General features: G+C 41.3%; 2 protein-coding genes across 2 annotated transcripts in view; one reads left to right on the top strand and one right to left on the bottom strand.

Annotated features, from left to right (window-relative positions):
- The window catches only part of Trappc3l (trafficking protein particle complex subunit 3L), a 91,571-nt gene that overhangs the window by 7,001 nt on the left and 68,500 nt on the right, over positions 1-16,070 (bottom strand). Inside the window, exon 5 of the mRNA XM_002728958.6 lies at positions 2,241-2,426. Within this exon, the coding sequence (XP_002729004.1) occupies positions 2,241-2,426 (186 nt within the window). The remainder of the gene's footprint in view (positions 1-2,240; positions 2,427-16,070) is intronic.
- Calhm5 (calcium homeostasis modulator family member 5) lies at positions 5,170-11,248 on the top strand. The gene is made up of 2 exons (NM_001024977.2): positions 5,170-5,816; positions 10,199-11,248. Exons 1-2 carry the CDS (start codon positions 5,277-5,279, stop codon positions 10,586-10,588), a joined length of 930 nt encoding a protein of 309 aa, NP_001020148.1. The 5' UTR covers positions 5,170-5,276; the 3' UTR covers positions 10,589-11,248.

Here is a 16,070-nt window from a genome sequence, read left to right as displayed (position 1 = left end):
TATCTTTATTGACTTATACTTTGGGGGTATCAGTTACATAATCCCTTCCTTAGTTTCTACAAATAAAATTGCATGCATGGATTCTTATGGAGTAGGTCAACAACACAGATTTAGAATGGTTAGGAATTGGGTTTACCATCCTAATAGAGAAGATCCAAAAAACCAAAAACCAAAAACCAAGACTGTTGCCTCTGCATCATCTGAGAGCCTCTTCTCCTTCCTCTTTTCTTCATCACACCCTCCACCAATGGCCTCTCCAAGGCCTTTGTAAGTGCTATGAACTGCTTGAGTTGGTTTTGTTAATCTTGGAATATTCTGCTTCCTGGTTTCTGTGACTCTAGTGCTCTCTAGTATTTTCCTATTTCTGAGAACTTTTAACCATTATTCTTTATCTTATTTATTTATTTATTCATTTTTTATTCTTTGTAGTTTTTGTGTTCTCTATTTAACTTCACACCATTGTGCGTTTTCTTAATGTTCTATCCATGCTCCCTTTTCTTCCTGCTATACAGATTCTCCTTAGCTATTTCTGTCTGTACTGATGTCTCTTCAGCAATGTTCTGCAGTCACATAAAAACGACTTGGGCAAGGCATTGTGGTGAACACCTGTAATCAATACTATCAGGTTCAAATTTGAGTTCTTCCGTATGTCAATGCCAACCCTCTTAGTTTTGTTCTACCGGTTAATAGTGTAACTTTCCCTAAGGGTTGTTCAGAAAGCTGAAGGGCATTTTTCAATCTAACTTGTTTCCACTTTGACCTTTCCAGCCAGCTGACACCTGAGTCTGGCCTGTTCTACCTTGACACATACTGTCCCAGTGTGTTGCCTCTTGATTACTATGGTCAGGGATTTCTTCTGGTTCCACCTGAGGTCACCAGCATCACCTTCATACCTGTTCTCCCTCAGCAGTCACCCTTCTGTGTATATTCCCTTCTGATCAACAAGGGAATGCAATTTCTAGAACACAAATTTCAAACTTTCCTTCCCTTGGTTATGAGTCTGCATCTACTCTAACATTTCCAATGTAGGAGACTAGATTTCTAGGCTTGTCATGTGAATCCCTTCTTTTATCATTAAAGAATCTAAGACTTTCCCATTTCAGTCTGCTTCTTTCATTTTGAGAAGTCTTTGAACATTCTGATCCTTCAACCTGAACTCTTGTTATCTTGTTCTTCTTCCCAAGCCCTTTACCTTAACTACCGTTGTTCCTCCAAAAAGCCAGTTCAGAGTTTCATTCATGACAGTACAGATTCTTTCTTACTTTAGAACCTCCCACCCCTGTGCCAGCTGTTTACCACACTTCTTTGCATATGACTTCTTGAACTAGACAGGAGTTCTTTGTGGGCAGCAAGAGGTTGTATATCTCGCCCATCTTTGCAAGCTCAGCACCCTACATTTTACAGACGCTAATAACTGTCTCAGCTACCAACGAATAACTTGGCTGTGGAAATCAGCCTCAGAAATAACCTGCATTGACCTGTACCATGTAATACATGCCCTCACTATTTTCCTCCCACACAGTGCCAAGGTTGGCAGCTCAGGCAGCCATGCTGTGATTAGATCTAAAAGAGGTCTATGTGGTAAGGAACTTTATGGAGACTCTGCACAGCGGCCTGCAAGGCACTGAGGCATAGTGAAATTGTGAATGGTTTCTTTAGCATCACCAAGACTAAAGAGGCTACAGTTGACTCTGCATGTAAATTGGCAAACAGCACTGCTATCAAGAGATCATCAGCCACAGCTACCTGAAGTACTCCTGACTTCTGGAATTCTTTGGCTTTTTTTTTGTTGGTTTTTTGTTTGTTTGTTTGTTTGTTTTTTAATGAACGAAAGTCACAAGACAACTTGCAGGAATCAGCTCTGCCCTTGCATGATGTGAGTTCTACAGACTGAAGTCAGGTTATTCCACTAAATGGCATGTACTGAGTCATCTCCCAGATTTCTTTTCTTTTTCTTTGGCAAACTCCTCAGTGTTTTATTTAATTTTTAAAATTTTAATATAGGATCGTACTGAATTGCCCAGGATGAGGCTGAATTTGATTTCTATAGCAGAGACTTAGCCTTGAACTTACAATGCTGACCCTCCTACCTTACCTCCCAAGTCGCTGAGATCACAGGCGTGTAGGAACAGGCCTAGGATTTCCCATCTTTAGAAACTGTGCATTCATTTGAAGTTGTTGCAGGTTGAGGATAGCACTGGATGGCTAACATATAAGATAAAATGAAACACAAGTTTTACCATCTCCAGGGCTCCTCGAATGATCCCACAGAGTAAGTTGCAGTAGCACAGTGCAGATCGCCCAGCAGGCAGCTCTTCTATGAACTCTGCCAGAGGATTCTTGTGTAGAATCAGGGAAAATTCATTTCTGCTTGAATTGTGGCAGGTCACACTCGGTGTAGTTCCCAAGTACATCTTGAAAGCAACCTGATAAACACAGAGAAAATTATAGCACTTAGCCTCAACAGAAGCTTATACAGACAAGCCAATAGCCTATGCCGGGCATCACAGCAGTGCTGTTTGCCAAGCTGAGCAGCTAGTCAGGATGTCTGGGATCACAGTTTTCTTTGCAGTTTCCTGGCCATGTGCGACTCTTAAATTATTTTTTTTATTTTTATGGAATATTCTAAAGTTCTGGGTTTTGTGGAACAATATGGTAAATCTACATTATTTCTAGCCAGGCATGGTAGCACATTCCAGCCCTTGGGAGGCAAAGGCAGGTAGATTTCTGTGACTTTGAGGCCAGTCTTGTCTACAGAGTTCCAGGATAGTCAGGTCTGTTATACAGAGGAACCCTGTCTCAAAAACCAAACCAAACCAAACCAAACCAAACCAAACCAAACCAAACCAAACCAATCCAAAAAGACAAACAAAATTAATCTAATAACCCTTGTAAAAAGCACATAGGCTTTAGGATGTTGAGAACCAAAAAGATCATTAATCATTAACACAGCAGCATGGGATATACCACACTGATCATGGTAGGATGTAAAATTCAGAGTTAGAAGTGATCCTGTGTTTCACAACAGGGCTAGGGAGACCATGCTTTGGGCAGATTAGGCACAAGAGCATGTTTTTGGGCACACAAAATTATCATAATCATACAATAGATGTCAACTCTTTGAGGAGGAGCAAGGGAAAGTGGACAGAACAACATAAATGCGTAGTAAGTGAGTTGTCAAAAGTGGCTGCTGTGGCCAGAGCATGGCAAATACATAGGAGAATGCCAGCAGCAAACCACTGAACTGAGAACGGGACCCCCGTTGAAGGATTCAGAGAAAGGACTGAAATAGCTGAAGGGGCTTGAGACCCCATAAGAAAAACAATGCCAACCAACTAGAGCGTCCAGGGACTAAACTATTACCCAAAGACTATACATGGACTGACCCAGGGCTCCAACTGCATATGTAGCAGGGAATTGCCTTGTTGGGGCACCAGTGGAAGGAGAAGCCCTTGGTCCTGCCAAGGCTGGACCCCCAGTGTATGGGATTATTGGGGGGCAATAATGGGGGGATGGGGAGGGGAACACTCATATAGAAGGGGAAGGGGAGGGGTTGGGGGCTGATGGACTGGAAACCGGGAAGGGAATAACATTTGAAATGTAAATAAGGAATACCCAATTTAATAAAGATGGAAGAAAAAAATTAAAAAAAAATCTAAATACAACTGAAAAAAAAAAAAGTGGCCGCTGTGGTACAGGGCTCAAAGAACCCTACAACCTAGAAACAGGAGAAACCTTAGCCTCCTTCATTCTCGTTTTTTTTTTTTTTTTCCAATCTGCCTTTATTTTCAAGGCGTGCTGAAGCAGCTTAGGACTCACTTTGTTTTGAAACATTATTTCACATTTGATTGTTTGTCTGTTTGTATATGTTTATGTGGATAGCACACAGTCAGAGAACAGCTAGTAGCTGGGTCTCCCCTTGAACTGTATGGGTTCTGAGGCTTAGTGAAAAGGTCCTTTACTCATGTAGCCATCTCGCCAGCTTCTCTCTTTCTTTTAAAGCTCACAAATGTATAATCTGCTATTTAGAGAAGTGAGAAGACCAGCCAAGACTGCAGCCTTTTAGTCCTAGTCCAAGGCACAAATCCTTTCACAAAATACCTAGGCCAAGTTGCTTTAGCCTATCTATGGAAATCTGACAACTGGACATGCTGACGTCATTCACAGGGGTTAATTAACTTAATTTTTAAATTAAGAGCAGTGTAGGAGAGAAATGGAAGCAATTTTCTTAAATTACCTACAATGTGAACTACAAAAAGTTTCATTCATGTGCTTATTGGTTGATTTAACAGACAGGAGGACTGTCTATCTTGCACGATCCTACCACAGCACAAATTCAGTAGCCCCCTGCAAATCAAACTTTCAATTGAGTTTCCAATCTATGTGTGACACCATGTTTAGTCCTAGAAAACGAGAGCCTGGGGTCAGCTAGCATTTGCTAAGTGAACAAAGTGGGGTGTAGAGGCCCTTTAGACAGAAACATGTTCTTGTATGAACACTGAGGTTCAGTAATGGCCCATATGGCCAATTGGTGGGAGGTTTGGAGCCCAGAAGATAGCCTAATGCAGATTTGGCATCTGTGTTAGAAGGATTGTCTTTGTGACTCCCCCTCCCACAAAAACAAAAGAAAGAAAGAAAGGAAGGAAGGAAGAAAGAAAGGAAGAAAAGGAAAAGAAAACTTATGATATATGAATCAAGAAGTTCCATGAAGAGAAATGAGGACAAAGGAGAATGTCTCCTTTTCTCTAAAAGCCTGCATAGTTATTAGACTTCCCGTATAATTCCACCCTCAAAACGATGTTTCAAGTCTCTAATGAAGAAAGCCCTTTCAGGAAGCCAGAACCCCTGTCTACTAAATCTTAGGGCATAGAACATAAGAAGAAACCTATTGTGAAACAGGGGTCTGGAGATTGGCTTTGGCTACTAGTCGGTTGCTGAAATACATTTCTGGAACCACTGGAAAATGCTTTTCTATGCTATAAATTGAATGAGAATTTTCGATTTGCAATCAAAAGCATATGCAAAGTTACTAAAAGGAACCTTCATTTACTTTCAGTGTTTTGGTCTACCCTCAAGTGTCAGCAACCACCAGTAGGAGGCATTATCTGAACGCTGTTGGGAAATAAAGCATTCCTGGGGAATGACATTGTTTTCTTATCTGACTGGATGCAGAGGAGGACTGTTCTTTCAAAAGAGCTCCACCCTCAGCCACAGCCATAGTTGCTGTGTTAAAACCAAGGCAAACGTCTTTTCCTCTTCGTGTGTGTGTGTCCGACATGGATGCTTTTCAGAGCATTTTAAAATTCTTTCTTAACCAAAAAACTGCTATTGGTTACAGCTTCATGGCTTTGCTCACCGTGGGAAGTGAACGTCTCTTCTCCCTAGTGGCATTTAAGTGCCCCTGCAGCATTGAGAACACTGCATATGGACTGGTTTTCCTCTTTGCCCCTGCCTGGGTGTTACTGATCCTTGGATTCTTTCTGAATAACAAGGCCTGGAGGCTCTTCACTGGTTGCTGTATGAACCCCCAAAAAATATTTCCTAGGAGACGCTGCTGCCGCTTCTTCTACGTCCTGGGCCACATCACACTGAGTTCACTGGTGGCTCCGGTGATGTGGCTCTCTGTGGCTTTGCTTAATGGGACGTTTTATGAATGTGCTATGAGTGGAACAAGAAGTACAAGACTCCTGGAGATGATTTGCAAGGGGAAGCCCAAAGAGTGCTGGGAAGAACTGCACAAAGTCTCTTGCGGTAAAAGTAGCATGGCAGCCATGGACAGTGAAGAGGTGAGGCTGTCTCTGCAGGCCCAGTCTCAGGTAAGGACAAACACGCCATTTGCTCGCAGTGAGAACTGCTCTGTCTTCCTTTTATCAGGCAGTCTGAGTCTTACCAGGATATTTTGACACTAAGTGGAAATAGGAACATGATGTAGCAGTAAGAGAATCTCAGGAAAAGCTTTTTAGGGACAAGATGGTTCAGTAAAATTGCTGATTGGATTGTGTAGTATCCATTTCCAAAGAGAAAATATCCTTTGGGTTATGCATATGTAAATACTTAAGTGCTCAAAACTATCTCTCTGGGTTGACTCTGTAAATAATGCAGAACACAAAGTCATGCACTGAGTGCTAACCCCGAGCTGTAATTAAGCAGCTTCTATCAATAATTTTTTTCAAGCTGGTGTCTCAGAAAACACAGACACATCCTATTCACCCACTGAAATATTGCTGAGCCAAATCACCGACCACTTTTCAAAGTAGCATGTGTGTGATTAGCATAGGGATTTCCTTGAGTAACCACAGTGGTAACTGGTATTTCTATGCGTGAATGATGTCAGGATTGAGAGTTTCCCAAATAAAATGGGACTGTGAAGTCTTTAAATGGTCTTTGGTAAAGAAGGCCACATTCCCCGGGGAGTTAATGGCTTTTACTCTCTGTGCTGTATGACTAAGGAAGTTCTCACGCTACTTTAGAAGCTCAGAATTTGGAGAACTGTTTTCCTTGTGGGCAGTAATTTCCAGCTTTAACTAATCAATACAAGGAAGGAACTTGTTATCTTGCCAAGTATCTGAACACAGATCCAGGTGCATAGTCTTGCAATGAAGTTGATTTTTCTTTTTTCTCTTTTTTTTTATTTCTGAGGTCAAAAGAGGTAGGAGTAAGTCAACAGAGTCATCCTTTCTCGGGAATAGTGTTGAGTTCTGGGTAAATGCACAGGCACACACTAATTTTACTCTTTTTAGCAAGGACTGGCCCTTACAACAGACACATCATAGCGAAGTTGGCTTCTGCTTTGGAATACCAGTTACTACTGTGGTAACTCAAGGAAATCTCCATGCTAATCACACACATGCTACAATAGAAGATGGTTACTAGTAAGGTTATATTCTTCATAAACTAATAAGTCAAAGAATTTCCCTTAATAAACTCCTTTGTTTAATTCATAAAACATAGGGTAGATCAAACATTTAAGGCTTCTCTGACTGCCTTCCACCTTTTGTTGAAGGAAGGTATTCATTACTAATGTTATGATAGTGTGAATGACACATGGCTTACCTCTGTATGCACTGAGCTCCATTCAGTCAGTGCCAACCCCAAACACTCCTCATTGTTTAAGCTCCTCTTTAAATATAAGCTCAAAGAAAGCATGCACATCCGGGCATAGCTGAGACTGGACACAAAGACCTGTTGATACTCCAGTAGAATGAGAAGGACCTACAGGAAGATGCTTACGAGATGTGGCTGAAAGGAGGTATAGCAATAGCAGGTGCTGACCATGAGGTTCAGACGGCAGCAGGCATCACACAGTCCAAAACAATAATTGGGCATGTGGGCGGAGGTGGAAAAGTGCATTCATTCACGGGTGGGGCAGAGCAACAAGAAACACAGCTGGATGACTCTCTGCTCTTAAGGAAGGTGGAATGGAGTTGTGGAAAGAGCTCTGTCATGGAGTCAGCTGGTGTTGAATCTTGACGCTGCCAATCCCCGGTCTGTGATGTCCAGCTCTGAACCCCAATTTTCTCACAGTAGGGGACAATAACACCTATTGTGGAAAGTTATTTAGACATAATGGACATAAATAGTCATGAAGCTTTTAGAACGTTATTAAGCATTCCAAAGTGAGAAAACAGCCAGGATTTGGGGGAAGAGACAAATAGAACAGAATTAGGGGCTGGGATGGGCACAATCATAACATTCTAGCTGGATTCTAGGAGCCGTGAATCTGGAAGGAGGAGGACAAGACTCACCAGTCAGGTGAGAAGGAAAAGAGTATGAAGCTGATCATATAGTTTCTAACTCATCAGGATTAGCTCAGGTAGAGGAGAATGGCTTTTACAAGAAGCCCAGTCATAGGGAAGAAGAGGGGATGCTGAAAGAAAGAGAAAGGTCCAAGGAGTCAAACACAAGCCCACTGGTGACTGAAGCTGAGGAGGAGGATTCTCACACAGTGTGACTGGCCCCTCTGGGTTATCATAGAACAGAAAGAGATGCCGGAAAACAGGTAGATAATCGGTAGAATTGATTAGCTTCACACAAAATACTCTCTCCAATGGCTAACTTTGATATTATAGTAGATATTATAGTACAGGTAGTACCTATGGTGAGAAGAAATTTGGGTGGTTGACCTAAGGAATGTGATTTATATAAAGGCTGAGACCCCTTAGTATCTATATTTCTGGGCCAGAGTTTGGGAACCACTGAGGTAAAGCTAAAGTTCTAATATGAGTGGACCCATTTGCAGAATATTGTTTTTGTTCTCAACTAAGCTCATGAGCTAAGGGTCCTTTGAACTGAAATCAGGAGATGCTTACAAGAAATATGTTAGTTACTTGAATATAAAGTTAATTCAAATTATGAAAAGTTAAACTGGAACCACTCTGGAAATCAGTCTGGAAATCAGTCCTCAGAAAATTGGACATTGCATTACTTGAGGACCCAACTATACTTCTCCTGGGCATACCCCAAAGATGCTCCAACATACAACAAAGACACATGCTCCACTATGTTCATAGCAGCCTGATTTATAATAGCCAGAAGTTGGAAAGTACCCAGATGCACTTGAACAGAGGAAGGGAAACAAAAAATGAGGTACATCTACACAATGGAGTACTATTCAGCTATCAAAAATAATGACTTCATGAAATTCATAGGCAAATGGGTTGAACTAGAAAATATCATCCTGAGTGAGGTAACCCAATCACTGAAAAACACACATGGTATGTACTCACTGATAAGTGGATATTAACCCCAAAGCTCGAATTACCCAAGATACAATCCACAGACCACATGAAGTTCGAGAAGAAGGACAACCAAAGTGTGGATGCTTCACTCCTTCTTAAAAGGGAGAACAAAAATATTTATAGGAGGGGATATGGAGGCAAAGTTTGGAGCAGAGACTGAAGGAACAGCCATTCAGAGCCTGCTCCACAGGTATATATAGCCCATATATATACAGCCACCAGAACTAGATAAGATTGAAGAAGCTAAGAAGTGCATGCTGACAGGAACCTGATATAGCTGTCCCCTGAGAGGTACAGCCAGAGCATGCTAAATACAGAGGGGAATGCTAGCAGCAAACCATTGAACTGAGAACAGGATCCCCGTTGGAGGAATTAGAGAAAGGATTGAAAGAGCTGAAGGGGCTTGCAACACCATAAGAAAACAATGCCAACCAACCAGAGCTTCCAGGGACTAAACCACTACCCAAAGACTGACTACCCATGGACTGACCCATGGCTCCAACTGCATATGTAGCAGAGGATGACCTTGTTGGGCACCAATGGAAAAATAAGGCCTTAGTCCTGCCAAGGCTGGACATCTCAGTGTAGGGGAATGTAGGGGAGGTAAGGAGGGGAAGTAGATGTGGAGGGGAATGGGATAGGGGGCTTATGTCCTGGAAACCAGGAAAGGAAATAATATTTAAAATGTAAATAAAATATTCAATAAAAAATTAAAGAAAATCTAGTAACATAGTTAAGAATAAGGCACAGGTTATATAAAATGTTAGAATTATTTAAACAGCAATTTTCTCTGAGATTTCCATATTCATTATATTCATAATGATAAAACAAAAATAATGTTGGAAATGTGCTATGTGTATATTGTCTAACTTATAATCCACTTTCTTTGAAATTATCAAGTCTTGGCTTAAGAAAATTATAGCAATAAAATTTTTGATGATTTTAATAAAAATAATTAAAAATAAAAAGTTAAACTGGAGGCAACAAATTTAGAAGATATGTTAACTATAGACATTTGCTTTTAAAGTAAAAAAAGAGGATCATTCTTATTTTAAAAAAGTTTGCTTTTTCTAATTTTAGAAATTAAAAACAAATAATCCTTAAAGTTACACCCGGACATCTGTCTAACAAACTGATCAAATGACCACTATGACTCATTAGAAAGAATTCTTTCTTCTGCTGATACTATCTTGATGTGCTTTAGTAATAAGTTATTAAACAGCCCTTCTTCCCATTTTTCAGCCTTCCTGATTTCCTTTGCAAAGCAACAATGTTGAGTATAAAAATGACTATCGAGTTGACTCTCTACTTTGACATCAAAAAGCATTTAAAGTTAAGATGAATAATTTCAAATGTAATGGTAGTAATGATTACAGTATTAATATTGTCCTGTAAGCTATCCACCTCCCTGAGATACCATTTTGCTTTTCTGTGTCCTCAATATTTCTTTTGCTCTTAAGATTCTAGGATGGTGCCTGATTTGTTCAGCATCCTTCTTCTCCCTGCTGACCACTTGTTATGCACGCTGCAGATCTAAAGTCAGCTATCTGCAGCTGAGTTTTTGGAAGACATATGCACAAAGGGAGAAGGAGCAATTGGAAAACAAACTCCTGGAATATGCCAACAAGCTGAGCGAGAGGAACCTCAAATGCTTTTTTGAAAACAAGAAGCCAGATCCTTTTCCCATGCCCTCTTTTGCTGCCTGGGAGGCTGCATCCGAGCTACACTCCTTCCACCAAGACCGTGAGCACTATAGCACCCTCCACAAGGTGGTAGATGATGGTCTGGAACAAACTCCCCAAGAGGAAGAGACGACAATGATCCTTGTGGGTACCGCCCAGAGTTTATGAATCATCCACCATCCCTGGCTCAGATATCCAGTGGTACACTCATTCTGAGTTGAATCTTCTGCTGTTTCCATGACAACCTGAGTCTCTGCATTTTCTTACCATTAGAGCTTCTTTAGACGATAATAACACAGTTGGAAACTGTTCTGAAACCTCCAAGAGCAATGTCTGGATGTGCTCAGACTGATGCTGAGTGATGACTGACTCAGGGTTGTGCCCAGGAGGTCCAACAGTTGGTCCAAGTTCTAAGATTTTATGACTCAGCCCTCAAAGTTTGGCATGGTGGTCTGCCACTGTTTGCAAGCATTCGGGGAGAGGTCTGTGCACAGTGGTATCCACACTGTGGCCATCAGGATCCCTTTCAGAAATATATCCAACACCTTTTAAGTTGGAAGGAATTCTGCCATTTAATTAACATTCCTTTCTATAGAATACCTCCATTCCCAAGGCTTAGTAAACTGAAAGAATATAATGTCTAAACATCAGAGGTTCCTGCATTTTCCCCAATTTCTGAAAGTCTGCCTGGGGACAGGGCTGCCTCATGACTGCTGTGGGTGGTAGGCGCTTAAACCTTCACAGGACAATTTCTACATTCAAAAGACAACCACATAAGGCTTACATACAAGACTGTATTGATATAAAGACAAATACATTAATATTGTATATTAAAGTAGTTTTTTTCAACAAAAAATCCATTCTTTTTCTGTTTTAAAAGTTGAAAATCACTTTCATGGATTCCCACTAAAGTTTTTGGTCCAGGTCACAGCACCTGTTGTGTGTGGGTAAATCACAGTTTCTTTGGGCTACTATAACAACGGTCACACACTATGTGGCTTACAAACAATAGTACTCATAACTTGGGAGGCTAAAAATTCTGAGGTCAGAGTATAGCATAGGCAGGGCAGCATAGTGAGAACTTTTCTTCAGGTTGCTGATTTTTGATGCCCTATTGTGAGTTATGTGCTGAAAAGGGAAAATAAGCTCCCCAGGGCAATTTTTGAGGGAGCTCTGCCTTAGTGACTCCACAAAGACCCACCTAATGACATCACTTTCAAGGTTAGGCTTCATTATGTGAAGTTTAGAGGGATATAAACATACTATAGCATTGATAATGACTTGATAGAAGTCTTCAGAGACTGTCTACTGTAGTCTCAGCAAACAGCAGGAGAATCTGACAGATCCACATCCCTCAGAAAATCTTAAGATTGTGGTTTATAATAATAAATATGTTTTGCCTATCTTTGGTACAAAGCTTCTCGAACCCTTGGAGTTCTTACCATTTGGAATCATTACTTTTACTAATGAGGTGACTCCTGTATAACCAGAGAGATGGGATTGGCTGCCAGAAACAAGCACTGATAATTTCTGCCTCATCCCACAACCTGCAGAGAACACACAGGGACTGAATACATGTTGATTTGATCCTGCAGGAATGTCCAACCTTTCTGATATCACAACACTATGTTGTCAGCTACAAAGTTCATGCTCCAGGAATGGCTGGACAATCAGGACACACACACACTCCATACTCACACACACACACACACACACACACACACACACACATACACACACATATACACACACTCCACAGCCACACACACACACACACACACTCCATACTCACACACACACCAAACACACACACACACATATACACACACTCCACAGCCACACACACACACACATCACACACATATACACACACTCCACAGCCACACACACACACATACACACACACATACACACACACATACACACATATACACACATATACACACACACATACACACACTCCACAGCCACACACACACACACACTCATGTACACAGAGACACACACACAGACACATATACAGACACTACACTCATATACATACCCACTCATATACACACACACTACACTCATACACACACACTACACACACACACACTCATGTACACAGAGACACACACACAGACACATACACTACACTCATATACATACCCACTCATATACACACACACTACACTCATATACACACACTACACACACACTCACACACATACACTTTTTTTTTCTTTATTAACTTGAGTATTTCTTATTTACATTTCGATTGTTATTCCCTTTCCTGGTTTCTGGACCAACATCCCCCTAGCCCCTCCCCTTCCCCTTCTATATGGGTGTTCCCCTCCCCCCTCCCCCCATTACCACCCTCCCCCCAACAATCACGTTCACTGTGGGTTCAGTCTTAGCAGGACCAAGGGCTTCCCCTTCCACTGGTGCTCTTACTAGGATATTCATTGCTACCTATGAGGTCAGAGTCCAGGGTCAGTCCATGTATAGTCTTTAGGTAGTGGCTTAGTCCCTGGAAGCTCTGGTTGCTTGGCATTGTTGTTCATATGGGGTCTCGAGCCCCTTCAAGCTCTTCCAGTCCTTTCTCTGATTCCTTCAACGGGGGTCCTATTCTCAGTTCAGTGGTTTGCTGCTGGCATTCGCCTATGTATTTGCTATATTCTGGCTGTGTCTCTCAGGAGAGATCTACATCCGGCTCCTGTCGGCCTGCACTTCTTTGCTTCATCCATCTTGTCTAATTGGGTGGCTGTATATGTATGGGCCACATGTGGGGCAAGCTCTGAATGGGTGTTTCTTCTGCCTCTGTTTTAATCTTTGCCTCCCTATTCCCTGCCAAGGGTATTCTTGTTCCCCTTTTAAAGAAGGAGTGAAGCATTCACAGTTTGATCATCTGTCTTGAGTTTCATGTGTTCTGTGCATCTAGGGTAATTCAAGCATTTGGGCTAATAGCCACTTATCAATTAGTGCATACCACACACACATATACTTATACACATCCACACACATACACACACATACAAAATGTAATGTAAATCCAAACACATAACAATAAGCATGGTGCTTTCCTGTGCCTGTGGGCTATTCTAGTTAGTAAAGTGACAAGAAGAAAGGGCTAGGAGAACCTTTAATGGGTAGCTGCACCTGGCACAACTTGTGAGTTGCCTGGGAGTCTTCTGCGTATGAGTTGTAACTAGTGCTAGGAAAAATTGTTAGGAAAAATGGGCTCTAAACCAGCTTGGGAGTTATGCTTGATTGTAGTTAATATTAGAAATTATTTGAATTATAGGACACTCAACTTACACTGGAGACGATATCAGTTTGAGAGGAAATACGCTTCAAGGCTTGGAATATTAATACAGAAAGATAAATACAACATCCTTCAGGTTTCCAAGGAGCAGCAGTGTGTGCTGGGGATGGGGATACAGGGGTGAGACAAGGCAGAGGTGTCAAAATGAGGACAAGAAAACAGTAAATGAGTACCTCTCTGCAGCCATTTCTTGGCTATCTCTAAGTGTTTACTGAAATCTAGAAAGCAGATGGGACCCAGCCAATAGCCATGCATCTCTTGTGTTGGACCAAAGGCAGAGGCAGCAGTTCTAGCAAAGTAGCTTAGTTGCAGGAAGCTGAGGAGTAAGGGAAAAATCACTGGGGCATATCTCTGCCTCCCTCTACCTCAGGGCCTTTCTACATTCAACAAGCCTATACTTAGGATTATGGTTGCCCCATCCAAGGATATCCAAACTGACAAGCCTGTACTTTTTGCTTACTAAGCAGGAGAAGAGCTGACACTCCTACTCTGAACAAGTCACCCTAAGATGAGTCAGGTTCTCTTCCTGACTCCGGGTCTGATTCCTGTGGTGTGCTATTTTATACAGGAGGCAAACAAGTTCAACACATCTTATCTATCCCCTCAAAAGTCTTGAAGGGGATGGGTGGAGACAGGGGAGCAAATTGGTATCTGTGCTTTAGTGTCCAGAGGGTGCAGGTCTCTGTAGGTGGGAAAACAAGATGGCCTGTGTAGAGAACTTTAGAAGTGTGACAGTTTGTTGCAGCAGGTGGGGAACCTCAAACTTAAGGAGCTTTTGTGAGGAACTTTCCTAAAGGAACAGGCTTGGGAAAGGCTCACAAACAACAGAGGCAAATAGAATGGGATTTCAGGTAAAGTGCCAGCCCTACTAATCCCACAGCAAATGCTAGGTTATCTACCTTGCCTCCTAATGCTGCATCCCTTTAATACAGTTCCTTACACTGTGGTGACCGCTAACCATAAAATTATTTCTGTTGCTACTTCATAACTGTGACTCTGCTACTGTTATGAATTGTAATTTAAAAATCTGATATGCATGATATCTGATATGCATGATATCTGACATTGACCTTAAAGGCTTCAGTTATTGCTCTGAGCACTTCAAAGTAGGAAAGACCCTTTTCCATAATCGGAGAATAGATACCTGGAGTTATCAGAAGGGTCCCCCTAATGTCTGCTATGAAGACTTGCTGTATAGAAACAACAGGAATGGAAGACATCTCAGGACACACCCAAGCCCCAGATCACTGCCTCTTCCACCTTCTAATTCCCCTGAAGCCAGAGCAACAAATGTGGCAGTTGCCTTCTTTAACCACTGCTGCTTTGCCGTATTAGGGAAAGGACTGTGAGCTCTGCCAAAGGACATATGCCTCCCCAAACGAGGGGCCGATAGGAGAACAACTAAAAGATGCTTGACTTTCATTTTGTCCATTTAAAGTACCGCATGAGAAACTAATCACAAATATATAAAGTTCTCTTGCTCCATACACCACAGCTTTCTGCTCCAATTAAATAAATGGAGTAGTTTTAGGATGCATTCAGCTTATTAATTTTCAATAGAAGTGGGGAAAAAGTATTTAGCAAAAATTAAAAATAAAATAAATATAAGCCTCAATAGACAGATAATTAAAGAATTCTGCATATTATACATTTAAATCACAAAATTTGCATATTTGTTCTCAAACTATGTTTTTAAGGTATATATTATTATTATCCTCTACCTGTGAAACACCATTGGATGTGTATACGTCTAGTAGGAAATTTATGAAGCAATCCACTTGAAATGTGGGTTCGAAGCCCAGTGTTTCAATAGTTTATCATAAAAACTAATTAAGGTTCTAGGAGTCACCAGATGGTCAAAAACTTACACCTTTTCTCCCACGGTTCATTTTAGGTATTTCAATTATTGTCATTAACCTTTTTGCCATTATAACAAATGTCTGATTTAAGTCCACTTTCAAAAGAATAAGACTTATCTTGGCTCACAATTTTAGGAGTTAGCATTCATGACAGACTTGTCCCATTTCAGGCATGTGAGAGGGCAGCAAATCACACAAACCTCATGGCATAACAAAGCCACTTAACTCAGGAAGAAATAGAGGTAAGGAACAATGGCTGTGACCCCCTAGTTCTCCCACTGTACCCCACCTCTTCCCAGCATCACCTCCAAACAGTGAAAAACTATAGACAAGCCTTTGAAGGACACTTACTGGACCTTTGAAGGACACTCTGACACTTTGGATGCAGATCATACCATAGTAATATTATCATTCTTAGATTGTTGTGTTTCTACATTCTCTAACACATATTTCTTAAATTCGAAAACATTTCCCTCTTTGTCTT

Source organism: Rattus norvegicus, chromosome 20 (genome assembly GCF_036323735.1).
Source record: "Rattus norvegicus strain BN/NHsdMcwi chromosome 20, GRCr8, whole genome shotgun sequence".
NCBI lineage: Eukaryota > Metazoa > Chordata > Mammalia > Rodentia > Muridae > Rattus > Rattus norvegicus.
The sequence above is the reverse complement of the archived record's forward strand: the minus strand, read 5'-3'. Positions and strand labels throughout refer to the sequence as shown.

Excerpts from the sequence above, each read along its gene's own strand:
- Calhm5 (NM_001024977.2), top strand. The coding sequence starts at position 5,277 with ATGGATGCTTTTCAGAGCATTTTAAAATTCTTTCTTAACCAAAAAACT. Across the intron at positions 5,817-10,198 it reads CTCTGCAGGCCCAGTCTCAG|ATTCTAGGATGGTGCCTGAT; the intron begins GTAAGGACAAAC and ends TTTGCTCTTAAG.